An 11,674-nucleotide genomic window follows, 5' to 3' on the forward strand; every position below is an offset into this window, starting at 1 on the left:
CGCTGCAATCTAGGCAGCAGAAGAAGTGAGAGGCTCGCAGGACGACCAGGGATCAAGTCCACACAATATTTCTTTGAAAAAGGTAAAATATAATTTACTTGGTCAAAAGAGCACTTGGTAGAGGGATGGACGCCACAGTGAAGAGGTACATGCATGCAGATCCAAATGTGGCAACGATAATGCTTTCAACCTTTATATATAATACTCAATTCTCCACCTCTTTACCAAAAATTAACATTAAATTCTCAATCTTCAATAATATATAGGTTTTCCTTCTTAAGTTGCTTTAAAATGAATACAAGATTAATGTCTGGTGGAACCAATTTCTTTGTTTCTCCTTCCTCTCACTTTTTATTGAGCCCATGACAATGGTCCTTCCTCCAAGCCAGTCAACTATTCCAACAAACTTGGTGACTAATGCTCTAATTTTTCTGTGGACTCCACAAAACAACAGTCATTTCAGGCTTTTTATCGCTCAGTTCAAGCAATCTCAACACCCAATTCTGCTTGTATATCAATTTGAGCAATATCTAGTTTTGGCATGTCCTCTCAAAGCATTGTCCTGTCCTAGCAAGTCATAGCTAAGCAGTGGAGCTTGGAAAGAAGAAAGGTATACTAGAACTTTCTTTTATTATTTTATTATTTTTTACATTAAATCTAGGTAAGAGCACTAGATTTTTTTAGAAAAATTAAGAGATTTTATTTTGCTGATACATTAAGTTGCAATCCATAACGTAAAAGTGACAACCTTTTGATATGAACTGCAGACATACCACCATTCTTTTGCTTCGTTACGTACTTAATTTAACTGATGCTCTCGATCTTCATTGGTCAGTTGATTGCATAGTTTTTTTTTTTGGTTGCTATATACATCACGTTATCCTTCCCTACAGATCGTATCCACTTGGTGTTATAACCTCTTGGTGTCTGTACAAGAAATTCCAGATTGAATTCCACTTATGATGGGGCTAAAGGTTTTGGAGTTATCAAGAGAGGATATTACTATGAAACTTGTCAATGGAACTCAACTCCACAAATATGGAGCAGCAGAGGGCAGAAAAATCTGCATATGTATCCTAGAATCGATCACTTGAAAACCAAAGGACAGAGAAGTTTTAAAGATACCTACCACAGCTTGTGGTCCATCAGAACATCTCGCAAGCAATGACAAGCTTAGAAATTTTTTATTATAAAAAAAAAAAAATCCATCTTTAATCACAAAATGCATGTTATTCTGGTCGGATGTGCATTTGTGCATGATTTTGCATGTACCCACGATGTGTAAGATCTAGTGCTTTGATCTTCTCGTTCAGCTGGGCAATGATGCTTTTTTTCATGTGGATCTGGGTATTCCAAACTTGCAAAGAAAAGCCAGTATCAAGATTCATCAAATTAAGGCTTTGGAATCACTTTCAAATAAAAGGGTTGATTCCTGTACTTTTTCTCTTATAATTTGAGAGAAGTTGAGATCATCTTTAAGCCATCCAGGATGCCTTCAAGCTCAAGCAAATTGATATTCTGGCACTTTATCTGCTTCAAGTTTAGAAACATATTATCACCCCTGCAAATTTTCAGCAGTTACTTCATACCTGGAAAGGGATTCAGAGAGTAAGGGCACTAATAGAGTTGCACACACGCACAAAAAAAAGAAGAAGGGCTATAAGAGAATCTTTCCAGTAGACTCCCACAGGAGTAGAGGTTTTAGGATTAAGATGGCAGCCCCACTTCTCATCAAGAATAAAACTTTCTGGCTTGTGATTACAGGACTACAGAGTTCATAGCTTAGGACTTGTTCAAACAAGAATTCGGAATGAAGTTCCTGATTAAAATGTTCTAGATATCACTCGTGTCTGCAACATGCCAAACCACACTTTGACCAGAGAGAAGGTTACAGCTGTTATGCCAGAGGATTTACCACTGTAGGCTTCTGTCCCTTTAATTTCCACAATTCAAGTCCCACAATCAGATTTGAGTCACGGTTCCTCAGAATTTTCATATAAATAGCTTGAAGTTCCCCCTTGAGTGCATATTCCACCAAACCAGCTACCATGGCATGATAACTGACGTTCTGACCAAGACCACTGCTCCCGGAAGTTCCTATATGAAGTTAATGCATAACTATTTGTCACAACCCCAACCTGATTGTCTAGCATCTACAAGAGTGCTGAATTGCCTTTCATCACATAACCAGTTGCTTCTGCAGGCACCTCTGAATCTGATGTTTGTGGGAGCTAATATTCTCATGCTAAAATAGGAGGAAAGAATATTTGGTTCTTCTTATCAACAAAAGCACAAGCAAGCAAATTGAGATCCATTAAAGAATTAGTTACCGGGAGCAAAAATAAGTTCACTTAGGTACTTTTGTTATACTTCTAACTTGCTGTCAGGGACAGCCTATCAGAAGAGACTATAAAATCAGCATGGCTGATTACTTTTAAGTTAGGATGACAGTGCCATGCCTCAGATTATTCAGGAAAAGGGTAAAAGTTAAGAACCAAATTATTCAACCTATTTGATTCAAGAGTTTTAACATAATAAACATAAAAATTTTCTGAGCAAACAGAGTGATTCATGATGCTTATTTACCATCAGAGCAAGGGCAGTAGCATCCAATACCTAGCATATGACTGACAACAAGCAGTATCTTCCCTTGTTATGCAATGACATCACTTCCTCATCAGAAGAACCACAGTATGTGCTGCTATACTTCGATTTTCTCCAAGACTATCAACTTTCTCATGTGTTTTTGCTTTGAGGTTTACGACTGACGGGTTGGCTCCAAGCAGATCGCATAAGTTGGTCCTGATGGCCTCCTTATGTGGGCTCAGCTTTGGCTTTTGCAGAATTAAAGTGGCATCCAAGTTTCCAAGCTCATAACCTGCCTCATGCATTAGCCTTACCTGGCATGGAGTGGTATTAGTGAGAAACTGTATTTCACCAAGTTAGTTGATTGTTTGACTAAGAAGAAATAAAATTTGATAAGAAGATTCAGTAATTACTTCAGGTTTAGATGAAGCCATGAAGGAAAGGGATCAAATACCAAAGGTGGAAACAAAGATGATTACAACAATACATGTGAGCATCCTTTTGCTGATGGCAGAGAAAGATAAGCTGAAGCATACGAGAAAATAAAGACATGATTTGTGAGATTACACAAACAACAGACTAGATCATCAATTGGTAGTCTTCCACCTAGTGGGGAAAGTATACAGCGTGAAATGACAGCTTTAATTCTTTCCGGATAAGAGAACACAAGTATAGAGGGAGACCTGCTGAACCAGTCGATTGACTGCTTCAGTTATTACCAGTTTCCCAGTACTACTCACATGCACCTTTTTATATTCCACCTAAAAAAGTCCACTGAGGAATTTACATGGTTTTTCCCTCAATACACACAAAATTATGATTGGCGACATTCCCTCCTCCCCAATCTGAATTGACAGCGCAAAGCAGCACATCAATGCTAGCCATGACACAGCAAGCAAAAGTCAATCCTAGGAATTAATTACTACCTACAAGCATGTGCAATCATAACCAAGCTCTAGAACAAACATCTTATTGCATCTTAAGGTCATCATTGTGCACAAGGCTCCCACCACTACTGGGTCTAGGGAGATCAGATTTATGCAGCCTTGCTCTCGCTTGTGCAGAGGTTGGAGCAACCTTACAGTTGCACCAAGGCCTACCCTCAAGTGTCTTATCATGTCTTGTTGCCTTCAAGTAAAGCATGGAATAGGTTACCATTTCCAATCTGTTTAGGTCATTCCAAGTGTAACCAAAATAATTTTGTCTAAAACTTGCTGGATGATGTAAAAAATAATATACACTGTATGCAGCTTTTTCTTTTGCCTTTTCACCTGTTTCTTGGAAGAAAATTGGAGGAAATAAAGCCAAAATCATCTGGTTGAATTGGACCTTAAGAGCTCCAATCCGAAGAATGGGAGCTCAGGAAAAGATCAATTTCACCCTAGAGAAGCCCAAATGCAGACATGGAACCATTCATATGTTTCTGACCGTTAAAAAATATTAAAAATAATGTAATGTCTTGGATATTTTCAAAGAATGAAAAATAGTAAATATAACACCGATAGTTATGCTTGAAACATGAGAATGCTTGCGTATAAGCTCAAATAATAGTAGCAGATGAGAACATATGTTGATGGTAGGAGGATGAAACAGAGAATTAAATAAATTTCATATACAGTTTGAAGTTTCCCTTAAAATGAACCAAAACTATCCCTTTAACTGGTTTGATGCCTTTTATAGAACATTATTTAGTTCATTATCATATCTGTGTTGTTTCTTCATTTCTTTAATGCTACAAGTACTTCTTAAAATTTAAGATAAATTATTGTCACGTTCTAGAAAATTGAAAGCATTCAGGAGTTTGGTACTAAGAAATTCAAGTGCAATATAGTTGGCCTCGATGTAAAAGACCGTTTTAGGTTTCTAAAAGATTTTTTAAAGGGGAAAGAGGGAAAAAGGCATCCATGCAGGAGATCAAGCCGTTCACACTATATTTGCAATATTTAAGTTCTTATGAATCATCAACTTGACCCTAGCTTAAATCAAAATTGTTTACCCCACTACCAGCTGCAAATGCCATTAGATTGAATACCAGTGCACTCCCATGAATTGCACCAGGACATGCCCCAGACGTTGCGGTTCTTAGGAGCATTAACAAGTATGCACCTAGATCCACCGAGTTCTGCTAGATCTCCCAGCTTGTGCACTAGCACTCATTGGCGATTATTGATAGCGATCCAAAACTCTTTTAAGCTTGCCCATCTTATGTAGAACACACACTATTCGGTGTAGATGGAATATGCCATTTCAGGATCCAAAAATAATCACCAATTAAATCAAGCAACAATAGTGGAAGAAACATTATAGAAGAGAGAAACAAATTTATTCAAAAGAAAATAAGGACTGAAATAATGAGTTTGGCTCTTGTTCTCAAAAATGCCTCAACTCACTAAAAGGAACCCTCTCCTATTACTAATCACATAACTCTCTCCTCTTAATAAAACAACAGTCTCTCTCCCATCACCATCTCCGACCAAAAGATAAAAACATCACTATTCCACTTCAACCAAAAAACAAAGTTAAATATATTATGCTTAAGGCTCAACCTACCTTAACATAAAACATCATTAAACAAGTTTGTAACAAAATAGGGACTTAGCGATGAATGTCAACACTCATTGCAAAATCCATATAGACAATGTTGGATTTGCCAATGTTGTGAATGCTACAATAGCCACTATTATTATTGCCATAATAAAAGCAACATGCAATGACTTATTGAACTAATAATAAACAACATAGCTTATTTATTGGCTCGAACAATAATACCTTCATTGGCTCGTCTCTTTCAATGCATATATCAAAATCGACAATGTTGACCAACATTTTCTTTTAGCATTGACTCCCTAGTCATTATACCAAAATTCCATCGAGCATCTAGCTTACACCCTTAAACATCAAGTTGTCAATTTTAATCACTGCTCTTCAAAGTATCGGCCATTACCTACACAGAAGTGAAAGTAGCAATAAAACTTTGACTATGTTCACCTGCCGATAGTTGAGCAACTCCATGAATCTGCATATAGCAGGTACCTATATATGAAATCAAATCCTTATACATAGAGTATTCTAATTGTTTGAACTTTGAAGTAGTTTCAAAATTAACAAACACACCAAAAGCCTCATTGAACACCAAGGCACAATATGAATTGTTGAAACCAAGCATATCTTTATGTCTCTTGATCTCTGAAATTACTTCAAAGTTAGTCAGCTCTTTCATCCTCATGGTTAACTAAATCTCCAAAAGTAAATATCCATATATTGGATAGCTTTAGCATAAGACTCTTTTACATGATTTGACTCCTCAACATAGATCTCTATGATCGGATCAACTATAGCATCCTTCGATTCCTCACAAGCAACTTCAAAATCAATCGATTCTTTAATCACTATCTTTTCTAAACTTGATACAGCATCCATCTGATTAAACCCCTCTTGCTCCAAATTTGTTTCTTGACTTGAATTGATCCTTGAGCTAATCAACCTTTCTATGCTCTAAGCCTTTCGAACTTGATCCAGCCTTTGAATGATCAAGCTCTTCCTGCTTCAAATCTTCAGATTTAAATCATTTTTTCTTTTTTTTTTTGGGATTTTCGAAAAAGCCTAAAACCTTCTTTGGCTCCTTTATATCCTGAATATGAAGATAATTCTCTTTATTAATTGCATCTTGAAAAATCCACATCACCTTCTTAGCTTTCAAGTTCTACTTTTTTCTTTCAACCTCATTATTAAGAGTATCTATTGGCACCATCTCTAACTCTTCCAAGATATTCCACAAATTTTGTCCCATTAAATAAAAACTTAATAATAGACTTCCAAATTGGATAATAAGTGTTGTTCAACTTATTGAGATAAATAGTAGTAATAAAAGCAGCCGTATGTATATTCGTGGAGTCAGGCATACTAATCTTAATAAGAGAGATGGCAATAGCATTAGCCATGATGATTCACCTATTAAATCATCAAAATAAGAGTCCACACACTTGCACTGCTGCATAGCAAATTACTAGAAATTCTAGAAACATGTCGAACTATGAACACATGAACCACTAACAATTAACTTAGTATTCCAAAAACTGTGCTCCAAAAAATCAAATCAAGGCCGCAAACCACTTGGCCATACTCCAAACTTGCTCTGATACCATGTAGAGCCACAATCATGTGAACCACTAATCTCAAAGTCTATGCAGAACCACAGACATATGAACCACTAATCTTAGAATTTATGATTCTGATACCATGTAGAATAGCATGCTATTCGGTGTAGATTGAATGTACCCACCCAAGATTCAAAATAATCACCAATTAAATCAAGTCACAGTAGTGGAAAAAAATTGAGAGAGAAATAAATTTATTCGAAAGAAAATAAGATGAAACAATAAGTTCGACTCCCACTTTTGCGTAACTTTTCTATGACTCTTCATGTAACTCTTTCCTTAACAAAACCACACTCTTGCTCCTACCACAAGACAAAAAATATCACTATCTCCTGCTAAAAGATTAAAAACATCACTATCCTAGTTCAACTAAAAAACAAATTTGAATATATTATGCCTAAGCTCAACCTAAATTAACATAGAGCAGCCTTAAACAAATCTCTAACTTAGCAATAAATCTTAACATGACATATATCCTATAGGAGATGACAATAATATTGCCTTTGACATTTTCTTATTCATTTTTTCCCATGCCAATAGCATCCGTTGTGAGGGTATTACCTGTAATTGCTATATCAAAATTATATCATCATTGGGATACTATAAATTGTCCCAAAAACATATAAGTGTTGACTATGCAAGAGACCTCTCATCTTGAAGTAGAATTTATCTTATGAACCTTGTACTAATTAACTTTAGCTAAGCATATGAATTTACATGGGTCAAGTTCACTATATAATCTTACAACTCATAACTTCTATCGAGCTAGGTAACTATATATTTAATGTAGTTTTAGTTACAATATATATTAACTAAATAAGCTGCTCTATTATGACAGATGACCCATTAGATTCTTATTGCACAAACTCATTCTCATATAGGTAGTAGAAAGAGTGCTATTGACCTGGGGCCACCATTTTGCAATTTATTAGGCTGTTGAATCATAATCCATGACAGCTATAGAGCCACCATAAGGAAGCTACACTTTCAAAATGGTTGTGTAGGCCAATGTTCCATGGCAATCAGTTATAAGTAACTGAAGTCCCATAAACAGCACTCCATGGGCATTCTGAAAGGATATGTTCTTCTCATCTCATTCAAAAAGTGTCACAATTGGCATGGAGTTTCAGAATGTACTGCTAAATGCACTGCAATGCAAGTATTGAGACTCCAACAAGTCAGAGCAAAATACCCCAAAATAATACGAGTAAAATATATTCAATATTTGGCTCTGCTGAGTGATCAAATTGGCGTCAACATACTTACATGTGTCCTGCTTGTGCGTGTGCATGAACGTATGTGCCTCTATCTGTGCACACACATGTATGCATGCATGCATGCATTTCTTCATAAAAAAGTAAGTTCTTCTATGCAAACATTTCATATAGGTTGAAGCATCGGACACCTTGAAACATCTTGGTACCCAATATTGGAGTATAATGAATCATGCCTTTGAACTGTAGAAGAACTAACGATCCAATACAAAACACATAAATGGAAAAACCACGGTTCATTACTGCAGGTTGCACACTGCGTCATGGGCCCTTATCTGATCATTAACAGACAAATTCAATTCAGATTTAGGACAACGCATTCCATATGCAGTACTAGAAGCAAGCCACAACTCTAGCACACAATCATCGCATCAAGATTGCAACAAAATTCTATGGTAAAATCAATAAAACGAATGGAAACTCACAGCCTCTCTCACGAAGACAGAAGAAGCCGCTCCCTTCCACTTCGGGTCCGAGTCTGGAAAAATCTGGCCTATATCGGGAAGCCCCAACGCCCCCAAAATCGCGTCCACCACACAGTGAAGCAGCACATCCCCTGCAACGGAAGCAATCAATATAAAAAATAATAATAAAAAATCTAAAAACCCCAAACGAATCCCATCCCAATTGAAACAAATAATCTGTGCTAAATACCATCCGAGTGCGCCTCGCATCCCCGGTCGTGGGGGATATTGATGCCACCAATTATCAGAGGGAGACCTGGCTCGAGGCGGTGGAGATCGAATCCATGCCCTACCCGGAGAGGGAGAGCAGGAGGAGGAGAGGAGGGCTGAGCCGCGGGTTTCACAGAGTCCTGCTGCTCCACCTGGACGGCGGCGACGGCGGTCACCAGCCGGGGGTTCGGCGGCAGACGCCGGAGGGATCGAGGAAAGGCAGAGATGGAACTAGGAACGGAGGTGGTAGAGGGAAGAGAGAGGGGTCGTCTTTGGGCGGGTTTGGAGGGGATTGGGGAGGCCAAGAAGAGGGAAGAGGAAGCCATGGTCGAGCAGTGAGAGCCAGAGAGGGAGGGAGAGAAAAGTTGCATGTAACGGTAGTATATTTTAATTGTGGAGGCGAGAAATCCTTGGAGGGCACGGCGTGAGGGATCACGGAAGCTAGGATCCACGAGGTTCGAATGTTGCGTTTTTCTTTTCTCGGTCCGATAATGCTCTCGCCGTTCAGGGGTTCGCCCGGTTTACACTCTTTTATCAGACGTTATCACGGCGACTCGACGAATCACTCAACTTAGGTGTGTAGGCATTTCAACTTGCTGATAATTTTAGCTGCACATGCTCCACGTTCGCTGCTGGAAAACATTGAATCTTTTGTGCCACTAATTGTTAGAAAGGTATGTTTGAATGTTTCACCAGTACAGCTATAAAAATTCTTGCTATATTGACAGATATTATGTACTTTGCGTGGAACACGGGTTTTTTCTTTTTCGAGACTATTATTGAAACGTAACATGATAGAAAGGGTACAACGCTTCAAATTTTAAACCAATTGACAGAAACAATGCCAAAAAAAAAAGAGATACATACTGTTGCGGCCAATCGCCTCGTCGCCCGATCGCCGGAAAGCGTGTACCTGCAAAAGAAAATCCGCACTGACCGGAGGCGGCTCCGACGGGGACCCTCCGACGGTCAAGTCAGAGAGGTGACTGGGCAACAGTGAAATGCAGACAGAGAGCTCTGAGAAGGAGAGAGGGAGAGGAAGAGAGAGGAGCGAGCCTGCGTATGTGGGAGAGACGAGCGGATCGATCGATCTCTCGCACTGTTGCCTTCCCCGGTTTATATAGTGGAGCACAGTATGACGCCATCATTAATGGCGCGGACAAGTGAGGAACTGTCAACTCACTGTAGACTGTTAGAGCCGCCGTGAAAATGTCATGTCGCCGTGTAGCCGTCTAATCACCAGGGTTGACCCGGCTCTCGGCGGGACAATGCCCCTAGGTAACTGTGCCGCATGTCCGTGTCAGAGCTGACAACGTCTGGCGGCCGTACGGTGGTTGGTGGAGTCGGCCGACCCAAGGTCGGTGGCCAGCAGAGTGGCGTCGGACTCCTCCGTCGGTCGGCGAGCTTCATGTGGGTCGGCTACCGGACCTCTGGGTTTAGTCGGTCGGGAATGGACCGTGGAATGGCCGCAGTTAGCCGCTGATGGCGTCCGTCGGCCTGTCGCCCGACTTACGATCGGCCAGTCAGAGTCGTCCGTCGGGCCGTTGGTTAGTCGGTCGGGCTGCCAGCCGGTCGGGCCCTCCGATAGTCGGTCGGGTGGTCGGGCCGCCAGCCGGTCGGGCCCTCCGATAGTCGGTCGGTCGGTCGGGCCGCCAGCCGGTCGGGCCCTCCGATAGTCGGTCGGTCGGTCGGTGGGTATCCCCCAACAGTTGCCCCCCTCCACTCCTAAGTCGGGTGGAGAGCTGGCCGATGCCTTCATTCGGGTAGCAAGATCGGACGACTGGGAGTGGATTTGTCGCATATGCAGATCCGACCGTACCGCCGGCTGATCCGTTGTCAGACACCTCACGAATCCCAAGGGATCCGAACGTCTAGTCGATGCCAGAAGTCGCGCCGGCGTCCGGTGTCAGACGCCGCGTCTTGTCGCCGTCAGTCGTCACGTCGGTGTCAGAAGATCGGGTGCCGGACGATACGGCGTCAGTCGATCGGATATTCGGCGCCGATCGCGGGTGAGGCGTCCCATCGGGAACGCGGACCGGCACGGGCGGCCGACTGCGGAGCCAACCTCCGCGTGCCGCGTGTCATGGTGGTTGGCCGGTGTCTACTCCGGCATTTAATGAGGGCGGTGCGGGCGTCCCAGGACGAAGCGCGCCGAATCCTCAGCCAACCGGCGGGCGCCACGCGTCGCGCATCTGGAGGTCTTTGGTCGGCGCGGAAGCATCTCGGCCGTCGGTCGGCCCTATATATATAGGACCTCCCGGACCCTGACCCACATTTGCCATTTGCTGGGGAAACTCTGTCCGGGCGATTTCTCGGTCGTCGCGGGCAGAGCTCTTCTCTACTTCCGGAGGGTCCATCGGGTTCGTGGTCCTCCTTCCCCTTCTTCCTTCCTTTCTTCCCTTTCTCCTCTTTCGGTCCCTGCACAATGACCAGGAAACCGACTCAGGGAGCTCGGTCGGGGAACCCGACCGACGACACCCGATCGGCTCCGGAAGATGAGGCCTCCTCGCTTTCGGGGCCGAACGTCGATCAGCTTCGGGAGCACTATCGCATCCCGGAGCAGTTTCGGCTCTCTGCTCCAGGGGCCGGCGGTCGGGTCAACGACCCTCCGCCTGGTGACCTGGCGCTGTATGTCGAAGACCTTCGCGCGGGTCTTCGGCTCCCGATTCCGGAGTTCGTCCGGAATCTGCTTGATTACTACGGACTCTGTCCGGCGCAACTGGCGCCGAACTCTGTCCGGCTAATCATTTCTTTCACGCTGTTGTGTCAGCTCTTGCCGACCAACCCTCGCGTTTCCCTCTTCCGGGCATTTTTTGTGCTCCGACCCCACCCTAAAGCCCGAGGGTGGTGGCTCTTCAACCCCCGGAAGGGTCTTGCCTTCATAACCGGTCTTCCATCGTCCATTCATGGATGGAAGAACCAGTTTTTCTTTGTTTCCTCTTCCTCCTCTTGGGGCTTTCCTTCTCGCTGGGGTGTACCCCGA

At 42.2% G+C, this 11,674-nt stretch overlaps 1 protein-coding gene across 5 annotated transcripts; it reads right to left on the reverse strand.

Annotated features, from left to right (window-relative positions):
- Positions 1-1,153: 1,153 nt before the first annotated feature.
- On the reverse strand, positions 1,154-9,170 carry LOC105043318 (2-C-methyl-D-erythritol 2,4-cyclodiphosphate synthase, chloroplastic). 5 transcript variants are annotated; one of them, XR_012140764.1, is made up of 5 exons: positions 8,672-9,169; positions 8,443-8,573; positions 2,617-2,900; positions 1,439-1,589; positions 1,154-1,357 (listed from the first exon to the last, which is right to left on the reverse strand). XR_012140764.1 is itself a non-coding variant. In XM_010920822.4 (3 exons), exons 1-3 carry the CDS (start codon positions 9,060-9,062, stop codon positions 2,667-2,669), a joined length of 756 nt encoding a protein of 251 aa, XP_010919124.3. In that variant the 5' UTR covers positions 9,063-9,168; the 3' UTR covers positions 2,488-2,666. The 5 variants fall into 5 exon arrangements, 1 of the variants encoding a protein (XP_010919124.3); XR_012140765.1 differs by having other exon boundaries at positions 1,154-1,561; positions 8,672-9,170; XR_012140763.1 differs by having other exon boundaries at positions 1,154-1,589.
- Between the last annotated feature and the right edge of the window lie 2,504 nt (positions 9,171-11,674).

This window comes from Elaeis guineensis, chromosome 4 (assembly GCF_000442705.2).
Source record: "Elaeis guineensis isolate ETL-2024a chromosome 4, EG11, whole genome shotgun sequence".
NCBI classification, from domain to species: Eukaryota; Viridiplantae; Streptophyta; class Magnoliopsida; order Arecales; family Arecaceae; genus Elaeis; species Elaeis guineensis.

Excerpts from the sequence above, each read along its gene's own strand:
- LOC105043318 (XM_010920822.4), bottom strand. The coding sequence starts at position 9,062 with ATGCAACTTTTCTCTCCCTCCCTCTCTGGCTCTCACTGCTCGACCATG. Across the intron at positions 8,574-8,671 it reads ATGCGAGGCGCACTCGGATG|GGGATGTGCTGCTTCACTGT; the intron begins GTATTTAGCACA and ends CTTCCGTTGCAG. Across the intron at positions 2,901-8,442 it reads CTGTCTTCGTGAGAGAGGCT|GTAAGGCTAATGCATGAGGC; the intron begins GTGAGTTTCCAT and ends ACTCCATGCCAG.